The sequence below is a fragment of the Mirounga leonina genome, unplaced genomic scaffold (genome assembly GCF_011800145.1).
Source record: "Mirounga leonina isolate KUSES-001 unplaced genomic scaffold, KU_Mleo_1.0 Mir_169, whole genome shotgun sequence".
Taxonomy (NCBI): domain Eukaryota; kingdom Metazoa; phylum Chordata; class Mammalia; order Carnivora; family Phocidae; genus Mirounga; species Mirounga leonina.
In genome coordinates this window covers 4,188,710-4,210,488 of record NW_023270431.1, presented here as the reverse complement: position 1 = coordinate 4,210,488, position 21,779 = coordinate 4,188,710, and the positions used below count along the sequence as shown (strand labels likewise).

The following is a 21,779-nucleotide window of genomic DNA, read 5'->3' as shown; positions in this document are numbered from 1 at the left end:
CTAAGGAATGCAAAATAGACTTTCCACTAATCATTCTGAATACTTGATGTAATCACCTGAATTTCTTTTTTATTTTTTTAAGATTTTATTTATTTATTTGAGAGAGAGAGAGAATGAGAGACAGAGAGCACGAGAGGGAAGAGGGCAGAGGGAGAAGCACACCCCCTGCTGAGCAGGGAGTCCGATGTGGGACTCGATCCAGTGACTCCAGGATCATGACCTGAGCCGAAGGCAGTCACTTAACCAACTGAGCCACCCAGGCGCCCTCACCTGAATTTCTTATGAAGATGTTCAAAAGTGTGTGGCTGGGACTGACAGAGAGAGACAGCCAAATCTACTCCTGCTATAAAATTTCTGCAGACTGTAATAGCTTTGAAAGGATCTCGGTGTATATACTACCATCTATGCAAGATGAAGCAAATCATTGAAAATAAAAAGGTGCAGAATGTTTCTGAAGTGTGCATGTGCCCTTAAAGAATTTCAAATATGACTTTTCTATGAAAAATTATTTTACTTTACTATACATCTCACATTAAACACGAGCAGTCTAAACATAGAATTTCAGAAGTTCCTATATGAGAGCAGTAATGTTAACTTGGATAACCTATGCTGCTTTGCTGTTGTTCAATTAAGAAAAACATTTGGGTGTAACAAATCATATTGACGTATGTTTCCAAGTTGGATTATAAATAAGAACGTATCAATTTTTATGTTGTATTTACTTACAAAAAAGAACATTATAACCCTCTGGGATCTGTTTCTCGACATAGTAATTAATTTTCCAGGTTTGTAATTAAACAGTTTCAATACGTTACAATCAGGAGGTAATAACATTCAATTAAAGGCATAAGACACATTTTCACCTTAAAATGTTTTTACCCTTGAAGTAATACCAATGGAAGAGGATAAAATAGGGTATTAACACTTTTCAATTACGCTAAATGACTTTAATCCTGCGAATGATGTCCTACTTTAATTAGAAGCTCTTCTCTTTATTGCAACATGATGGATGTCCACTTTATTAGATTTGAGTGTGACACTATAAGCCCACTTTACATAAACATTACCATGTTATTAAACCCTTTCTAAAAGAAGTGATGTTTGCGAGCATGTCAGGATATAATTTCAAAATGCTATTGCCCTCCTATAAAACTTGTATTACTATATAAGGCTAGACATTTTCATGCACATGAAACAATTTGAGAACAAGCTAATTCTCTCGTGGAATCCAAATATATTACTGAAATAAACCATCTAAAAGAGAAGGGTCTAAATTTTAAAGCCACTTGAGAATGATACAATAACTCAAAGTATGCACTTTCCTACAATTAGCCATTAGAATACTAATTTACATAGCACTAATACATCAGATGGGCTTAATTCTCTCTGGGATCTCTTCCTCTACAATGTAATATCAGTCCACCTTCTAAATGATTCGTTGACATGGAAAATGGCATATGATTGAGGTTAACCCATCATCTTTATTCCCTGCTTGTGTGATATAGGCACAAGAAAATGGATTACAAGCAAAACCCAGGAGCTCTACAGAGCTCTTCTTGCCTTCAAGTGCCTAGGTATCCTATTAGTGCTAATTGGTATTATCAGCACATATTGAGGAATATGGACCATTAAGTCCAGGCTCTTAACTCTCTCTACTGATGGAGAGTCATAGATCACTGTAAAAATTGGATACTGGATATTGGATACCAATTTATTTTTCCTAATATTCCAATTCATAATTTGAAACTTTACAATTTGCTCAGGCAATTCTCTTTTGTTCTCATTCACAGTCTCTCTCTCTCTCCCTCTCTCGCTCTGATGCAAGGGAGATAGATGAAGGAAAGAAAACCAGACCTAAGATTATAATCAAATCAAATTACCTAACTGGAATTTTTTTTCAGAGATTAATATCCCTGGAATTACATGCCACTTTGTTAAAAAAAAAAAGAAAAAACATTTTAATGCTATTTGATTATCTTTAAAAACCATTAAAGCAGAATGTAGCATATTTAAATACCATGTTTATTGGGCCACAGGACCAATACACATGTTATGCAATATCTTATGTCAACCTAGAGCTATTTGAGGGCATGTGATTTACACATGATACAGCAGTATTTATATAACAACGAGATATGGGATGATGGAATTTGACTCAATACATGGATTTAAAGTGTAAATTTGCGACAATCAAACTGCTTTACATCATTATATTTATAAAATTGATAAATAAGTAATATATTCATATCATTACATTTACTATCAGTGGCTTGAGGGAGTAACTTTGATGGATCCCAAAGCCACCATGGTGGCTGGAGGGAAAGAGCTACAGGCAAGAGAAACAGTCTTGTTGAGCTACCACGGCTCTCCAGCATTCACCTATCCCAGTTTTCTCAGGTACTGTGAGGCAGGGGTGACCAGAGTGGTGTTGAGCCTCTCCTTGGTGCTGGGCATTATATTAGTGTCTGGGCTGTAGGAGACCTCAGGTCCTGGCAGCCCTGGCCTGGGCAGAGTATGAAGATGAGGACTAAGGGGAACTTCCTGATGCCTCTCTACCCAGATAATCATACATAAATTCTGATCAATAGATTCTTTTAATATAGTCTAAAAAATTTCCCATCTCTGGTAGTTTTTAGATTTCTTGGGACTCTTAATCATGGTTTTCATTATTCCCCAGGAAATTCTTCCAGAATTTGGACTAACAACAGAGGGTGCTGAGGTCTTTTCCTGAGAACAAACTGTATGCCTCCTTAAAGATGGTTCTGGGAAGTCTACAACAAAAATATCTCTAGGTCCTTCAGGAATACACTGATAAATTCTTAGGCAAAGAACAGTTTTTGGTTTAAGCTAGAAATTCCATTCATTGCCTGAGAACCTAGAGGCTAAGTACTTGTTCAAGTTTTGACACTAAGTGGAAAAAAAAAAAAAATAGCATATCCAATTGACTTTGAACGGAGTCTGAAAGGCCATGCTACTCAGAGAGCGCCATGAGTGGACAAATCAGGGCACAGCAAAGACCAGGCAAGTGCTGATTCCTTCTGGTATATAATGTGTTATTTCCTTCTGATATATAATGTGTGATAATGTGCTATCTAATCCCACTGTGAACGAATCCAGAAGGGATGATGGAAGTAAATACTTTTCCCACTCTTAAATGGAAGTATCCTTAAGTTAATGATAAAGAAAAGGCATTTATAATATCTCTCTATGTACGGGGATTGCAATTGGTTTCTAGGTGGCTTGATAATGGAAATATTGTTTGACTTGTTTACACATGCCTAAGATATTCTAAACACTTTATATGTACAAACTCATTTGATAATCCCATTGTAGCTTGCTGCAAGGAAGTAAAATTATTTTTCTGTTCAGAGATTTTAAATAGCCACAGAGGTTTTGATTAGGCTCTTTAAGATAATTTAGTTACACTGAGTTGTATCTATTCTATGTAAAATACAGAATTTTGGACATTAATACTGGAAAACAAAGAACATTATATAGAACATCTGACTCTCACTTATTTTAGAATTAATTTTTCTCTTTTTTAGAAATAAAATAAATTCAACATCGATAACAGGAAAGGCGAGACAAACTTTGAGGAGCACCAGAGACAGAGAGAGTTCAGAGATATCAGAAAAGCAGTCAAGGTTCACACTCACCTGGCTGCCTTCTTTTTGCCAAAAAACAGCTGGCTGTGGGTTTCCTTTAGTTTCACAGGGAAATGTCACTGTTCGACCTTGAGCAACAATCTGATCTCTTGGCCTAACCACAAACTGTGGAGGAGCTATAATTTAAAAGGAAAGAAAGTGTATAAATATCAACCATTGACAAAGAAAAAGATATCAAAGGGAAAATCTGGTGGATTGCTCAGAGCCAGACAGAAGCTACAGTTTTTAATTTTTTTTCTATTTTTAAGGCATTTTTCAACACACAATGGGGAAAGGAGAAAAGCACTCTATCAAATCTAAGGAAAAGCAACCTTATTAGTAGATACTTTCTAAATGTTGTACATAATAATCCTATAGCCCATATACTTGCATAGGAAAATAGATTTTTCATGATATTCTAATGTTTTTTAAAGAAAAATATGGTTTCTCAATTTGGTTTTGCGATTTGAATAAAGGTAAAAAAGAATCACTTCATTACACAAGTATCTCCTTCCTCTGAAATTAGTCTATTCACAGATATTGACCATTCCTGTAATATTTATAAGACATTGTTCTACACGCAGAGATACCAGAAGCCTTAGAATATGATCCTTATCCTCAAAGTGCTTATATTCTAGAACTGACGAGTTAAAGTGTTAAAGACATCAAAGAATTAAAGAACTGGGAATTACATACAAAGATAACTAACGATATAATGACATGTTTGAAAGTGGTTGATTCTACTTAATTCTTTTCATTTAGATAAATAAGCATTAGTCAGACAATTGCTATGTTCCCCTACTGGACACAAGGATACAGAGATAAAAAAAAATATCTATCCTTCAGTCTTCAAGGAACTCACAACCTAACGGGAAACACAAAACATGATGATGACAACAGCAAAAGCAAGGTAAAACAGTTATCTAAGACTATGCTAAGTTCAATGATAGACATGCTTTCAGAGCACAGCATAGGAGCATTTAAATCCTAGTACATATAAGAAATGTGACAGGACTTCAGGAGAAAAGGATCCCTTTGTGTTATGGCAGCTGTGAAAGGCTCTATGCAGAAAATACACATTATGGGGACTTTGAGGAAAGGGCAACATTTAGATTAAGTGGAGAAATGAACACATTCCAAGCAAGGAGCTTACTGAGCAAAGTGCAAGAAGCAAGAACACATCCAGTGTACAATGTGTATTCTGGCAGAAATGAAGGGTCTCAGTTGTGTAAACATCATTGGCTGAAAAACATAGATTTGGATGTAGCCTAAGAAACTCCTGAGAAGCCAAAGTGGGGATTTTGTTCAGGCTCTTTTTAATCCAAGAAATGACAGATGCAAAGCAAAATCGTTAGATGCCTTAACCCTTTAACAAATATAGTATGGACTGTGAGGGAGGCAGATCAGTCAATAAAGTAGGAACTCTGGTTGGAAGACAAGGGGAATGATGTAGGCAAAGAAAATGAGACCTAGGCGTGAGTAACTCCAATAGAAAAGAAACTAAAGGGATGGGGGGTAAAAAATCCTGAGAAAGTTCAAGTTTCAATTGGGAGCCAAGTGAAAGACAGTAGACAGTATAACTGGAAGTTTTCACAAGGACATCTTCTCCATACGGAAACCCACTTCCATTGACAAGAAAACAGCATGTTTATTCCATGACTTTTCTCTCATCTGTTTACACTTTAAATCGTTGCTTATGCTAGAAAATGGAGGATGAAAAAAAATTTTTTAAATCAACTCTAATTTTTAAAACCTGCTGTCCATGGCAGCCATCCTAAAATTTGAACTCTAAAGAATTATGACGTTCAGTTGAAGTCTTTACCCAGAATTCTTTCAGCCCCTCAGGAATACAAAAGAGCAGGTCCAAGAACAAAGTAAATGTAGGGTAGCCTCAAACATACAACCAAGGACTCATTCTTATAAGAATGCTAGTGTAGAAACAGCAGCAGATTTTTTTTTTTTTTTTTTTCACTGAGAGTTGTAGTGGCTTAGTTTTTGGTGTTCTATTATACTGCCTCCTAACTCAACCCATTCAACACATACCCCAGGGACAGCAGGGATAAATCTACTATGTGAAATGTTCTTCTATAACTATAGATAACAGTAGACCCAGTCTAACAGTATGGAGAACCCAGATTTATGGATCTATTTGGACAGAATGTGGTTTATGTTGCCTTGCATTTTCAGGAGATTACTTGCTTCTTACAATCTTCTTGTTATTTCTACACAATTTCACTGAATCAGCAGACAGATACTGATTTTTGTTCCATGTGTTCTAATAGGAATGATAGATTAAATCAATGTTACAAAATTACTTCAGAGACAACTCTATAACACTGCAATGTCCATTTTTCAGGGAAGATATGAAACCACTGGATTATTTATACCAAAAAAGACTTAAGATTGGTCTCTATTATCTCCAATATCCAAGAAAAATAATACGTATTAAGCAAAATTTAAAGATCAAATACAGTTCCCACTTCTTAGTAATCCTATGAAAGACAAGTTCAGTGCCAATATGGATACTAAGCCAGAGTAACTTAGCTTATACCTCATTATCAAAAATTAAAAAAAAAATCATTTAACAGTCTGATAAAAGTCACACATTCAGCTTATTTGTTCATTTGTACTGCTTTGGACTAGAAAGAATTTAAATTGGCTCACATAACTGGTTAGTAAAATCTTAGAGCCCCGTTTGTGCTATGAAGTCCTTCTTTATATAATTCATTTTTAAAATGTAATAGTTGAGAATACACATGATTGAAGTCACCAAATAAAACATCAAATGAAAAGAATGAAAATATATTTTATAGTCTTAAGTATATTATGCTTACCCTGTATCTGTCTACCCATCTACTTCAGTAAAATTAACATCTATACTTTAATTATAATCACATACCACCTTGTATTTAATATTTTAAGATTTTAAGAACTTCTTAGTAGATAAGTGATTTTGCAAAATGCTTTTGGAATCTAGATCCTACAATTTTAACCAGCTGCGAAAACATACCCCCCCACCAAAAAAAAAAGGACTGGCAAATGACCACAATTATCTCTCCACTTTTCTGAAAAGATATGATTCATTCATTTATTCATTCAAAATGCACTGATTGACTACAAATTATGAGACATTCTGTTGGGTAGAGGGGATGGAAAGCCAAATAAAAAATTGGCCAATACTTCCAAGTAAATAAGTAAATAAACACAAATGGAACAGAGTTTGATTTGTATAATAATACAAAAAGCAGAGGGCACTGGGTGAGAAAGGCTGGAAGAGCAGCAAATAGACTGGGTGATGAAGAAAAAAGAGGCAAGATGCCAGACAGGGCCATGGTTGAGTTGTGTTTTAAAGCACAAGCAAGAGTTCACTGGACGAAGAGGAGTAAGGTCACTTGGAGAGAAGCAGACATAAGGCAGAGACTTGGGGAGCTGGGTGTGTTAGGGGAGTGTAAATGGTCTTAAGAATAAAATCAGAGATGCAGAAGTGATATAAATAGGGCCAGATAATTTATGCTAAAAGAACTTAAATTTTGCCCTGAAAGCGACGGAGATCTGTTCGAAGACGTTTATGCAAGAAAGATGTAGTAAGATTTATGTTTTAGAAAGAATGCTTTTTCTAAAAAAGAAAGGACAGATGCGAGGCGGGAAAATCTTAGCAAGTCAGGCAGAAAATCCAGTTGAGAATTGTTAGTCATAGTAGCACCTTAAGAGAACACTTCATGAGAATTCTTAAAGGACAAAGAAATTCTGTAATATTATAATGTAACATTTACTAATCCTGATATGACCTATGAAGACCAGGAAATCATAATTTTTGAGTTTTTATCCAATACTGAATTTAAAAAAAAAACCCTAATAAAATAACTATCAGCATTTGTGTTATTCATACTATGAAGAATTCTTTCGTATGACTTTTATTTATGTTGTATTTTTATTCCAAGTTATTATAAATACACCCTATTTCTAAAGTTCCAGATAGTTTCTTGTCATCAGAACCTAAGCCACACTGCTCTCACTGGAATGGGATTCACCTTATTATTTTTAAAATTAAACAAACAAAATACAGATATTAAAGCTAAGCAAAAAATTTTAAGAGTATTTAAGTGTCTGAAAATGTACATCCTTTCCTATTGTCACTTAACGTTGGGCCACCAAAGCAAATTGCATCAATCACTTTTACTTCTGTAGACTCTCTCTGCTCAAGATCTATATTGCAATCTCCTGTGAAGGCCTATCAGCTGAAGGAATTTATTTTTGAGGTTTTAAAATGAAAAACTGCATCAATAATTCTTCTGCTAACATTTCACATTTTCAGTATTTCTGCCAGGTGGCAGTGAAAATGGTTTGAAAAGACAGTACTTGGCTGATGGCACCGATGGGAGGGAGTAGGCAGAGAGGTGGCATTTTATCAATATAGCAAGGTAGCACAAATTGTGCTCTACATAAAATGGATTTTCTATGATGACTCTCATTAAACATAAAAAAAAAAACATGATTGGGTCCTCAAGATGACAATTTCAAACACACGTTTAAACCCAATGTGCATTAAAGAGGTTGAGGTATAAACTCCAGAAGAATATGCTAGTGATAGAAATGGCAATTCTCTTACATATTTTCTAAGAGAGAAGACTATAAAATACATATTCATATCCTCTCTAAAATCCAAAAGCGGTAGACAAATCTTTTGTAGTTGTGATATAATAACGGAGTTGCTTAATCTGTTAAGTGATTATACCTTATTGTTACAGCTATCACAGGAAATGAGATGAAGAAAACAGTGGTACAATTCAGTGTTCGATGGATACTTCCAACTGAAAAATAGTAGCTTTATAAGAAGAGCGGATTGTGTGATTTCCAGAGAAGTAGACCCAAATATAAAAAGGTCAATTGAGATTAGAGGTCTGGTATTGTTCACATGAAACGGCATTTTTGAGAATTTAAATACAATGCACAGTAAATCAGATTTGATTTCTGCTAAATTATGCTTTGATACTGCATTTAGCCCAAGCTGGCTTCCATCAAAGTCAGGCTACAGCTCTGTTTTGCTAATTCCCGCTGGTGGAAGTGAGTGGGTGTTATGGAAATCAGATGGCTGAACATGAGTAGGAGGCACAGGCCATGCGTGAGGTGGGCTTGGAGATGAGGGGCTGGGGAGACCTAAAGGTTAATCCCATCATGTTCCGAGTTGTTTTTACAGCAAAATATGACTTTCTATGGCAGATGTGAACATGGAGATAGTCATGCAGCAGTTGCATATATTAATATGTGACAGGATGGTTACAGGCACAGTCGGCTGAGCTTTCTTTGGGTATAATTGTTGCCTGAGTAAGTAAGCTTCTTATTCTGTAATAAACATTTTGAACTTTATATCTTAAGCCAGTAGAAAATATTTTTTTTGCTATTTAACATTTTTGCTTGTTACATTCTAAAATATTCTATAAGCCTATTTGAAAAGCACACTCATTTATCATATGTTTCTGTTAAAGATTTGCTGAGTCACAATTGCTTAATACAAGGACAATAATTAACATTAATTGTGTGTTCATTTAAAGCCAGGCAGTGTGTTAAACCATTCACAGGCATTATCTCATTTAATACTCACAGAACTCTATGTATGAACTACTACCATTATCATATGAAGATCATCAAACTAAATCTTATAAAGGGCACATAGGTTTTTAAAGATTAAAAGCACTAGGTCGGAGGACAGGTTTGACTTATGGTCCATCTAATGCCATAGTTGGACCTCTTAAACATTGAGCTTTTAGATTAATTCAGTTGACTTCAAACCATGATCTGACTAAAATTCGCCATCTCTAGTACCACACAGAAGGATAAGAATCATACGCTATGATTTCCGATATGGTACAAGGATGTTAAAATCATAACATTATGTTTTTCCTGAATAATTGCTTTGATTATTAAAGTAGCATAAAACCTATGATCTTGCTCTTTCTGTGCTACTGAAAAGTACAACCTTTCTCAAGTATACTCATTTCAAGTCATTCTTTATTCAAAAACCTACAGTACTTTTCTTATAGCTTGCCCTTGCAATGCTTGCAAATTGTTCCCCTCAGTGTAGCATTCTGCTACACTGGCCTGAGATTTTACCATCCTGACACTCACTTGTCCCCAGACCAGCTTGGGTATTTCAGCAGAACAGTCTACTTTTAACCACTTGCATGTGTATTGGCTTGTTCCCGAGATTCACCCATCTCATTATCTATTATTCTTTGATCCAACTTGTTGACAATGATTAACCTGAGCGCACTCTATGTTCTACTTTTTTTGTGTTCTTTCCACTTTAAGATACCTGTTCTTGCTTGCATTGCCTTTTGTTTCTATTCTTCCTCCTGCCTGGGTGTCTTGCTTCCTCAGTTCAGTTGTAATCTCTTACTGGAATGGGGGGCTACCATTTTGCATTGAAATGGAATCTTTATTTGGCCTGAAAAAGTCCCATGTAGTGAACGCTAAATAAATGTCTTGAAATAGGATACTAAAAACAAAAAGTTCTTGATCTAAAGAAAATACTCAATTTTTTTTCCATTTTATCATACTGGAAGGATATGACACATTCCCACCAGAGATAGTGACTCACTAATGTAGTAATTTGGGTGGAGGGATGCCAAAGAAAATACGTTGTTGAAAATAATCTCCCAACTGATTCTGATATGTCCTTCTGTAGAGATTGCCCCTGTACCATATTGGAAATTTATGACACAAAGACTACAAATGAGTAGCCACCATCCCAGAGTGACAACAACAGTACAGAAAAATAGAGGAATTGTGTAACAACCAATTCTATATTTTCCTGAAAAGATTTAGTTAATAGGCTTACCCCCACCAACAATAAACACAGTGAGAAGTCATTTCATTAAAATGCAATATAGAGTGGGATTAAGAGATGAATGTTTACTTAGTTTATCATCAGAACAGACTAACTTCTAATTGATAAATGATTGTTTCTTCAACTTACTTAATTCTATTTAATTTTTACTATTTGGCACTTCATTTGACTTCAAAAGAATTTCTGTTAATAATATTGGAAATGCATAATGTCATAAAATATTTGATTTGAAGTTTATTAACACATAATTCATCTCAGAGGAAGCAGTGCATTTATAAAGGAAAACAATTCAGGGATATAGGATTTAAAATAATCACTTTTATAAAGTCTGTTTAATCACATTTTATTCATTTGTCATTATTCTCAAGGAATACAAGTAATCAAATTGCTAAATTACCTACCTTTCCAGTTAACCTCTTTCTTATTGAGTTCATGGCAATAACTCTTCCATTTGAGTGCTTATGCCTTCTTTCTCAGCCACTACCTTACTTCTAGCTAATATTAAAAATTTCATGGTAAAATTCCAAAATCTATAGCTTTCCTTTCAACAATAATCTAGTAATTATCTCTATATATGCTTCTTCATTAATCTAGTATCTCTTTATAAATATAAATACATATAAATTTATCCCTACATTTGCTTCCTTAATGTCAGTGTGAAAAAATAAAAATACTAAATGAAATACTGCTTTCATAAATATGAAAAGAAAAGTAAATGTTCAAGGGCAATAGAATGGCTACAAAGAATCACAATTCTTATATTCTTCATCTATTTAGACTTTGCTTTCTACTCTACCCATGAAACATCTCACATATACAAATTGCATTCAATCTTGTATGAATAAAGACATGTTGCAATTATGTAGCTATTTTAGAACTACTTTTATGGAATTTATTGATTGTGGGAAGACTACTTTTTGAGGGTTCATATAATAGCTAGAACTCTAAAAGTAACACATGATTATTCAAAATCTGAAGATCAAATAAAGCCATGGAGTTAGTCAAATGAATTATACAGTGTGACTATAAAATAATGTAAGTGGCCTTCTAAATTGACATATACAGTAAGCAATTCCAAGGAGTATCAAAAGTACTGAGTTTTAGTAGTAATTGTGACACACACACACAAGTATGCGTGTTTGATAATCGTGGTGAAAATAATTTTTTTAAATTTATATTCACACATAATATACTCCTCCTTGAAGAGGAACAATGCAAATATCAAAATGAAACATTTCTATGATTATAGAGAGTGCATAGAATGCCTTTGAAAAGAGTAAATTCATTTGGCTCAAAATATCTTGAATTTTTGGATTTTGTAGGCTAGCATATAAAAACAGTGTTATAATAAACAACTACATGCACATAGCCATTTGTATTTATTTGGTCTTAATTGTTTTTTAAAGACAACACATCACTGGAATACATCACAGTAATAAAATTTATGCTAGAAATGAATTCAGATGTTGGTTGGCACTTTAACCAACCGCAGACATTTACTGGTTTTATTTTGTGCTAGTGTCTGAGGGTACGAAGATCCCTGTCCCTGGAACTCGCTGGTTACAGAGGAAACTCATATGAAAATAATCAAGTATGACACAATTATATTCCTCATGATGAGGGTTGTAATACAGGATGTCCTACCATTATGACAATAACTTAACTCAGTCTGTCTCCAACAATTGGGGAAAGCATGGAGAAAGGAGGAGAGAGAGAAAGAAAGAGAGAGACAGGTTGAATTGTTCCTTTGAAATTAAGTAGATAAGGAAGGGAAAGTGGGAATTTGTTCTTCACAGAGGGAAAAATGCATGCATGCATGCTGGTCAGATCAGTCTGTTTATTAAACTGAAGGATTATGTTGGTGGAACCATGAATTTTTTCCATGTAAATAATCTTTATTGGCTTTAGCAAGTCCATTTTAATCCTCTAATGGTATTAAATAGTTCTACATTGCAATAAACATGATAGTTAATTTCTAAAGTAACTAAGTTGGATATATTTAAGATAATTTTAAACTTTCTTATATTCCAGTTTGCTAAAATAGATTTCATTTTGATTGTAGGTAAGTATAGGAAATCCTGTTAAATATAGGAAATCATCCTGAGACTCAACATGCAAATGTCATAGACAGTCTGAATTCTAAAAAAGTTATAAATTGAGAATGCCTAGAAAAATCTGACAAATTTTATACAAATTCTGAATTGTCAAGCACATCTTCCTATATTACTCTGTCCATTATCAATAGGAGTTTTACTTTTCTACTGGCATTCCTGACCGAATAAAATACTGAAAACAAAATAAAATTTTGTTTTCTCTAAGAGACTGTTCATTCTCAAAAACAAAAAAACAAAAAACAAAACCCAAACTATTAGCTTAAAAGCTAATGAATTATTAAATAAAGCAATATTTACATTATATTTTTAAATGATCCTTTTCACCAACAGAAAGAGAATACTTTAATGAGTAGTGAAAAAAATTCTGTCTAGATCCTAACCTGGGAAAACTAGACATTTCCGCATTGCGGATAGAAGGGGCTGTAAGTATGGGGTTGTGGAGGGGATTCTTCAAGTAAATGGTGAGACAAGACATTCATTTTCACTCACTTAACCTGTCAACTTGCCAGAACTGTCATGTCAGCACTCCAGCTAAACCACGAAGGCTGATCACATCCCATTATCTCATTTTTTTTAGAAAAAGATTGCATGAAGATGCCAATCAGAAAAAAAAAAAAAGAAAGAAAAAAAAAAAACTTGCAACCAAGAAACAAATGTACTGATGCTGAAGGGCTGCTTAGTTAACGGAATTTTAATATGCAACTGCAATGTTTCTTAATAACATTAATTACACGCTTAGTAAGGCACCATCCTAACTCATTAGTGCCTTCTTTTTGTTGTATTTTATCTCCTACTAGCAGAATGGGGACTATGTGATTGGCCTGCTACCATTAATGTTGTTTAATCTTTTTATAGCACTATTTAAAGCTGCTTGCATAAACATTTTCTAGGCAAGTATTACCTATGTATGCATATGTGTGTATCAATTAATTGCACCAACATTTGGCTTGCCCCTACCCCATGTAAGTGTTATGCTAGACCTAGAGGCAGCAAAAAGATAAATACAACAATGTATTTACTAACAAAGAGTTAATAGTTTTGTAGAACAGATGAAAATAATGTCTCTAATAAATCTAGAAAGCAATGCTTGCCATAAGAGATTTTAAAAGGCATTCAGATATATTTTAACTCAAAATTTAATTTAACTTGGTAGCTTATATATTTTTAATGAATCTAATTATGAGCTATTCCCTTGAGTGACATTTAATATGCTTAAATAAGTAATGTCATAATTCAAATGTCATGCATATAATTTTTAGGTGTAATGCACATCACATCTATTTTATAGTACATAGAAATACACACACACACACATATATATATATATCATGATATCTCTTTCTATCAAATTATAAATTACTATAACATGTAAATGAAAATGTTGACTATCTTAGAAGGTATGATTAAAATATTCTTGCTATTTCTTTCTGGCAATAGCCAGTGAAATCTCTTAATACTAATCTCCTAACACTGTTTCAGTCCAGAGTATTTATATTATTTTGATGTTTGATATTTATAGTACTTTAATTTTAACTACTAAGTTAACATATTTAGTGTTTATTTTATTCTTATTTTAATAAACTCTAAAATCAATGAGTATTTAAGATTTTTGATACTTAGTTTAAGATAATGGAGTAAAGGCTTATTGTTCCACTTTCCTCTATTTACTACAAGAGAAATTAATATTATAGATAAACTATGATAGCCCAAAACCACAAATGGTGAAGTAGTCCTGCCAAACATAGTCAAGTCTGGAAAAAATGGGAGGAAGCATGGTAAATACCAACTAGCCTCTATTCACAATCCTCTATCAATGCCAATTTCACAAAAACTACCTGTCAACAATGTGAGAACCCATCCCATGGTCCTTTGATGAGAAGAAGAAAAAAAAAATTAGAGTCAAGAAGGAGACTTGGGAAATATGAGATATGACTGTAGAAAACCAGTTAAAATGCAGAAGTTGAGGAGAAGGTACTGAAGGAAAGGAAAAGCCAAGCCTAATGTGAATGGCACAATTGCAGGGTGGCCTCCATAACTTTCACTTCCTGGAGACACTCCCATGATTATGTTATGTCTCATGACAAAAGGAATTTTGCCAATGTAATTAAGGTTACTAATCAGTTGGCCTTAAGATAGAATAATCAGATGGGCCTAACCTAATTAGATGAGACATTTCCATCAGGAAAGTTTCTCTAGCTGATAGCAGAATGGGAAGTCAGAGAGATATAAAGCAAAGCACATGAAAGATTCAACAGACCATTGCTGAATTTGAAGGTTGTGATGGCCTTGTACAAAGGTTGACAAGTGAACTGGGACCCATTGCTGCCAGCTAACAAGGACATGGGACCTTAATCCTATAGCCACAAAGAACTTAATTCTGCTAACAAAACTGAATGAATTTTGAAGTGGAGTCTTCTGGAGAGTTTCCAGAAAAGAGCTCAGCCTGCAAAACCTTGATTTTGGCCTGTGAAGTGCTAGGAAAAAGGACTCAGATGAGTCTGTTGGGGCTTCTTACCTATAGAACTGTGGCCTAATAACTGGGTGCTAATGAAGTTGCTCAATTTGTAGTAATTTGTTAGGCAGCAGTAGAAAACTAATACATCTAAAAGCCATCTTTATGATGAAGCAGGGATTATGAAGAAAGATAGGGTGCCTGGGTGGCTCAGTTGGTTAAGCGACTGCCTTCGGCTCAGGTCATGATCCTGGAGTCCCGGGATCGAGTCCCGCATCAGGCTCCCTGCTCGGCGGGGAGTCTGCTTCTCCCTCTGACCCTCCTCCCTCTCGTGCTCTCTGTCTCTCATTCTCTCTGTCTCAAATAAATAAATAAATAAAAATCTTTAAAAAAAAAGAAAGATGAAGAGGGCATTTCATGTGGACTATGGACAGTTTCTCATTTAAAGAGATCTGCTGTTTACCATCAGAGTCACCAGCATCCTGAGAAGAGATAAGATCTTTTTTGATAAACTACTCAAGATAACGTCCACTAGAGGCTGCTGAATGACCCTGGTACTTCCCATTTTCTCTTCTCCAAAAATGCAAACCCTAATCTTCAGCAGTTAACTAAGTGATTAATAATCAGGTGGGGTCTAAAAACAGGATCTATGTAAAATAAAATAAAACAAGCTGCCCATTAACTGATTGTTTAATTATTGACAGAAAGAACATAATCAATTACTTAACAAAAGAAAAAGAATCTTTTATCTTCAAATAATTACCCAAGGAAACACAGAAATACTTTAAACTAAATAGTTGTCCACAGTCTAAATGAAATTACATACCACAGGGCCTCTCTTTTTAAAAAGAATCAAACTTAAAAAAAATAAATAAAACCTCAAAACGGGATTAAAGAGCTCAAAGGCAACTGGAGGTGAAGACTATTATATTTAAGGTTAGCAAGGAAATGATGAAAAAAGAAAATAAAATTAAATAAATAAAATATATTTTTAAAAATATATTTTAGAAACAAAAAAATGATAATTGCAATTGAAAAAGTCAGGGAGATAATATAAGCATTAAGAAATCAGACAATATGAAATAAAAATGATGACTTCAAAATTATTATACAGAAGTTAATAAATATGGAAGTAAGACAAAGGAAAGCCAACATTACTCATGGGAGACAGAAAAAGTGAGACAGAAAAAAATAGTCAAAGATAAAAGAGAAGAAAACACTCTTGAAATAGAGTAAATTAAAGCATGAATCTGCAGATTCAAGGGCTTGTGTCCTGGGGATATTAGATACAGGGTGATCAGGACCAAGATATTATCCAGAAAGGTTCTAGAAGAAAGGACTACATTGGTCTTCAAATGGTAAAAGGGAATCTCAGCCAAAGATAGAAATATTCCATAAACCTCAGAATTCACTACAGTACAATTCCAATTCTAAAACAATCCAACATTTTCACCAAGGTTTGAGAGAAAAAAAATATGACTCAATAATTTTATACTTATCCTCTACTTTAGAGGCAATGAACAGACATTGTCAAACACACAGGTCCTTGCAGAAGAATCAGGTCGGTGACTAAAACCAGCCAAGCATGAGAAGTAGCTAGCACTTGTTTTTCACTTTAAGAATTAGCATTAGCTCGAGAAATTTTAAACGTTTCACATTATGGAAACTCTGTTGGAATGTACAAGACAAAACAGAATGCATTTTTTTAACCTACTATTTAATCAAAACATATGGAGCAATGAAAAACGTGATGCTTAATAAAAATTAAATTGGACTCTGCATAAGGTAGCTAATTAGCGCCAGGTGCAGGAAACATTAAGTGCTTGTAGGAGGGAGATGATTGCCTCAGGTCATGGGGTAACAGCTTGTCCAAGGAAGAAAGTCTGCAGGGAATAAAAGTATAGGTTTCCTTCCAAGACACACTCAGGACGCCTTTTGCAGGAAAGTGGATCTTGACATGAAAGGGTTCATATATAATACCTACATGTTTTCTGATTAAAAAAAAGAAAGCCTGGAATATTTCCAATCTTAAGTTAAATTATATACAGCACATAAAATTTTCCAGATTTCAAGGTGGGATCGAGGGTGGTGGTGTCAGAAAGATCAGTTGTGTTATTCTGTAAGTAATGTCTGCTTTATAATTTGCCTTGAATGAATTTTTCAAATACTCACTTTTTATTGGACATCTTGGTGGTCTCAATAATGTGTTTTAGAGCATGTTAAAACAACACTACACTTCAGCTCAAAACGGAACTTTCTAAAATGAGGATCTGTTTAATTTTTGTGTTTAAGCCGTGAAAAGATTGGAAAAAATAAACAAAGTCCCTATAGATTTTTGTTTAGAACAGCGGCTACTTCTTTAAAACAATAATTAAAAAATGGGAATTTTGTCTCAAACATACATATTTCTCAATACCTACAAACTCTTGCGTGGCCAGTTATATTCTTCCATCAAAAGGAAACATACTTTTGAGTCACTAAATAAGGAAATACTTAGAAGATTCCATAAAGTTGTGTATTGTCAGTTTGTTTTTGATTTTTTAAACAAGTTTCACCTGATGCCCACAGCTTTTAGCTTCCATACTGGAGGCAGTCAGCATTTAGCATATGGTATACATGATACAAAACAGAACAGGCCTCAGTTCACTAGCAAGGCAGCTGGTAGATTTGACAGTTCTCTTCCAAATTACTCATCATGTTTTGAGTTGCTGCTAGGAAAAAATGTGCTGCCCGTCTCCAAAATAGATGTTCTTTTTTATTTTTAAGCTTGGGAAAGGCTTCCAAGAGAAGATAAGACAGATGGGTATAGGAAGCAAGATATTTATTCCTATTTAGACCATTTTCTTCTGTCAGTTCCCTTATCAGAACTTATCGGAAGAGTTTTCCAAATAAATGAATATTTCAACATTCTTAGTTAACTCTGTCCTAGCATGTACTTTTGCTTCTCATACAAAGAATGCCTTCGGAATAGTAAAAAGTCAAAGCCACGAGAAGGGCTGGCAGACTTTTAATAATCAAAGTGGCATTTGTCTCAATTTCATGGTAATTTTGTGGTAACCAAATTATGGAAGTTGCATTGAAGGACTCTTTTTGAAATGTTGACTTTGCCAATGAGCAAGTGAAATCTGGAGAATACTTTTCTCCATTGGCAAGTATGTGATTGTCTGCTTTCACTGATACTTCCCCCACTGAGGATCCTCTAAGTCAAGAGTTTTTCCTACAGTCTCAAAAATAGACCAGAAGGTGTTTATTCCAACTGCAAATTGCATAGAGTTGCCAATTCTTTAATTCAAATGAAGGTCATAAGAATTATCCATTGAGACAAAACTCCCAGTTTCCGGGTTTATAAGGATTTCTAAATGGGCTTTCCACATGGACTACCAAGTTGTTTGTTTGTTTGTTTGTTTTTTTAATCCTGTATGGAATGTAGTTATTAATTTCTGAATCTATAAATATTCTGGAGTTTGCATAGATTTCTAATTTTCTTTCAAAATCTTTACACAGGAACTATCCCTTGAATTTTCTCTAAATTTTAGATATTTGGTACATATTTCTTTACCTAATTTATATTGGACTTCAAAGCTGAATTTTCTCACTTTTCTGTGATTTCTACTTTGTGGAATACCCTTTATGCTATTGCTAAGAGCTTCAAAGTTGAAAATCTTGCATTTCAAACAACTAACAAATATTAATATTAATGTACTTTGCTAAGAGCTTCAAAGTTGAAAAACTTGTGTTTTAGTCAACTAACAAATATTAATATTAATGTAGTTTTCTATTATTTGACCATTTAATTTATGATTTACTTGACTTGTACCCTTCTGACCTTACAAAAAAAGTTGGCATATCCATAGCTCCTGAATTAAAATTCATGTAAAAAGCTTATGCAAAGAAAAAGCAAGCTAATTTCCTCATTATCCATCTCATCTTTGGTGATCCAATAAAAGCATATCCAACATTCAGTTTCCAAAATTAATAGCAGTTGTCAAGTTTAAAGTATAGTTCTTCATATTTCTGAACATTGTCATAAGTCATTGGAGATGGATTTGTGAAATGACAGACTTTCCCAGAATAAAATACCACGTGTCAAGAAGCTATTCTTTAGTTCCAGCCCAATGGGAATTTAAGAAATCATTTTAAACAAGAATAAAAACAGAAATAACTTTGAAATGCCTTGTAGGTGACAAGTACATCTCAAAGCTCCCTGTACATCACATTTTCTAATCAATGTATATCTTTTTTTTAATTATCTCTGTGCTTTAAATGTATTGGAAATTATTAACATGTCGTTTTCTGTTCTGGGAACTTGTGAGATAACGTAAGTCAAGTGGTCATGGTTTATCGGCATAAGGTTTCTATAGAGAAAGATCTAAAATTTAAATGTGATTTTTCCTGTTAACTTGCAAAGTTATCTTACTGCTTCCTATTCACTTCTTAATTTTAGATATCATACCACAGATAGGTAAAGTTATCATTAATAAGAATTCATACAAATACTAAAAAATAAGGCTTAAAAATTCCTCAATTTCCTAACATCCCCAATTGTAAAAAGCATGATCAATTTAATAATTGTGTTTAAAGAAAAAAAAAAAGCCTGCATTTACATTCAAATTAATTGTAAGCCATAACTGTGTTTCAAAAATATAAAAATATGAAATAATATCATGTCTCAGAAATTAGGAATATGTTAACCATTGTTGGTATACAAAGTGTTTTCACATATATAATCAATCTTGAGCTTATTTCATCCCTACAACAGCTTTGATAAGTCAATACTACTCTCTCCATTTTATAGACAAAGTGACCTACGATCAGGAATATTAAACAATTAACAAAGGAAGTACTGCTCAGAAATTGCAGACCAGAAACAGATGGGGAAACCAAAGTTCTAAATTTTCTATATTTGCTATCTATGCAAGAATATACTACATAACAATAAAGTTTGTGAATGTTTCAGCTAATGGAGAAAAATGTTTTGAGTTTGGAACAATACATATCAAATGTCAATGTTAAGCCAGTGTATTAAGAAAGATTTTGAAGTTTTCTTCAAAATGGATTTCTTCAAATTTTTTTCAAAATGGACCATTTATAAAACTGTGTCAAATCAAATAACTTATTAAAATATCTTTAGATATATTAAAGAAGCACTATAGTAAATTCATTCATTCATCCATCCGTCCGTTTTTGCATCCATCTGTTCATTTACTTATAACACAATTACCAAGATTTATTTTATTTAAACACTTTTGTTGGTTGGTTAAGCTAAACTTTAAAAGAGATGGAGAAAGGTTATTAAATTGATGGATTTGAAAAGATCTTACTTTCCAAATGTTTACAAATAATTACCACTTAAATTACTGCAAATGCAAACAGTTAACTTCAATTTTGCACAGCCAAATGAAGGATGAGGTATATTAAAACCACCAACTTTTCATGCCAAAGAACACAACTCATCCTTCTCTTTTCCTCTTAGTGTGAGCATCTACTTAGAACAACTTGAAGCATTCTACCAAATTTTGTTTAAATAGGAAAACAGATAATAAGTATACTGCAGTTAAAAATGCCATTACAAAGCAAGGACTCGAAGCAGTTTAAAATCAAAGAAGTGCATCAAGTAATCAAACTTCTTAATTTAGTTCCTAATCATTCACCTTAATGAGTATCAAGCATAACTAATAAATGATTATTACATATATACACAGGAAAAATGAATTATTATATTTTTCTCTTTAAGAAAAATTAGCAGTTTATATAGTATTAAACATTCATATATTATTTTCCATGAAAATCATTACCTATTCATTGTTAATACCATAGGGCACTACAAAATGGTTTATCAAAATGATGAATAGATCAGGAGCAACTTTTACGGAAGAGAGTCCCACAAGTAATATTTTAACATGGGTGAATAAATATATTTCATTCTATCAAATCCTACTATGCATGAGTTATGAAGCATTGTACAAAGCCATGCTAAATGGATAGAAGGATGGCTACTTACCAACAGGGCGAGCTGTAGACATTACAATGGTGTGGTGAGAACATAAAGAAGAAATTAAAAAAAAAAAAAAGAAAATTGTCAGAATGCATGATGTGTAATGTTACACTTAAGTATGGACAGTAGAGTGATCTCTAGTCTTATAATTCAAGTATGAACAGGATGTCTGAGTTTGACTAAAACTGAAAGTTATAAATATAATTCTAAGAAAATAATTATTTTCATTGCAGAATTAGCTCTATGCGAATTGAGAGCTATTTTATGTAAAGTCGTATTGTCATCACTTACTATAGTTATTTTTTCAAAGATCTTTTTAAACAGCCTGTATTGCCCCAAAGTTAAGAACCTGATGAATATAACTATCCAAGTCATAGACTAGCAAATGTCAGGTCAATAATAGAAGTCCTCACTGTCTGATTTAAATAGCAATTGGATTTTAAGCATGGTTAGTCAGAACCATCGCAAGGACTACCTAAAAGCCCCTGACGCTGCTTTTCAGCCAGTATTAAGATCACATCACTTTTCATCCATGGACAGGGTGGATGAAAATATAACAAATAGGTTGGAACATCCTTAGAGATTTCAACTGAGTAGCTCCCTAACTACTGTTAAGCTTTTTTCTTTTTCTTTTTCTTTCTTTCTCTTCCTTCCTTCCTTCCATCCTTCCTTCCTTTCTTTTTCCTTTCCTTTCCTTTCCTTTCCTTTCCTTTCCTTTCCTTTCCTT

At 33.7% G+C, this 21,779-nt stretch overlaps 1 protein-coding gene across 4 annotated transcripts in view; it reads right to left on the bottom strand.

The window, feature by feature from the left end:
• ROBO2 (roundabout guidance receptor 2) overlaps positions 1-21,779 on the bottom strand; it is a 586,782-nt gene that overhangs the window by 104,521 nt on the left and 460,482 nt on the right. For all 4 annotated transcript variants that reach the window (XM_035015144.1, XM_035015145.1, XM_035015146.1 and 1 more), the window contains exons 7-8: positions 21,059-21,070; positions 3,657-3,781 (exon numbers count right to left, since the gene is read on the bottom strand). In XM_035015144.1, coding sequence (XP_034871035.1) covers positions 3,657-3,781; positions 21,059-21,070 — 137 coding nt within the window. The remainder of the gene's footprint in view (positions 1-3,656; positions 3,782-21,058; positions 21,071-21,779) is intronic.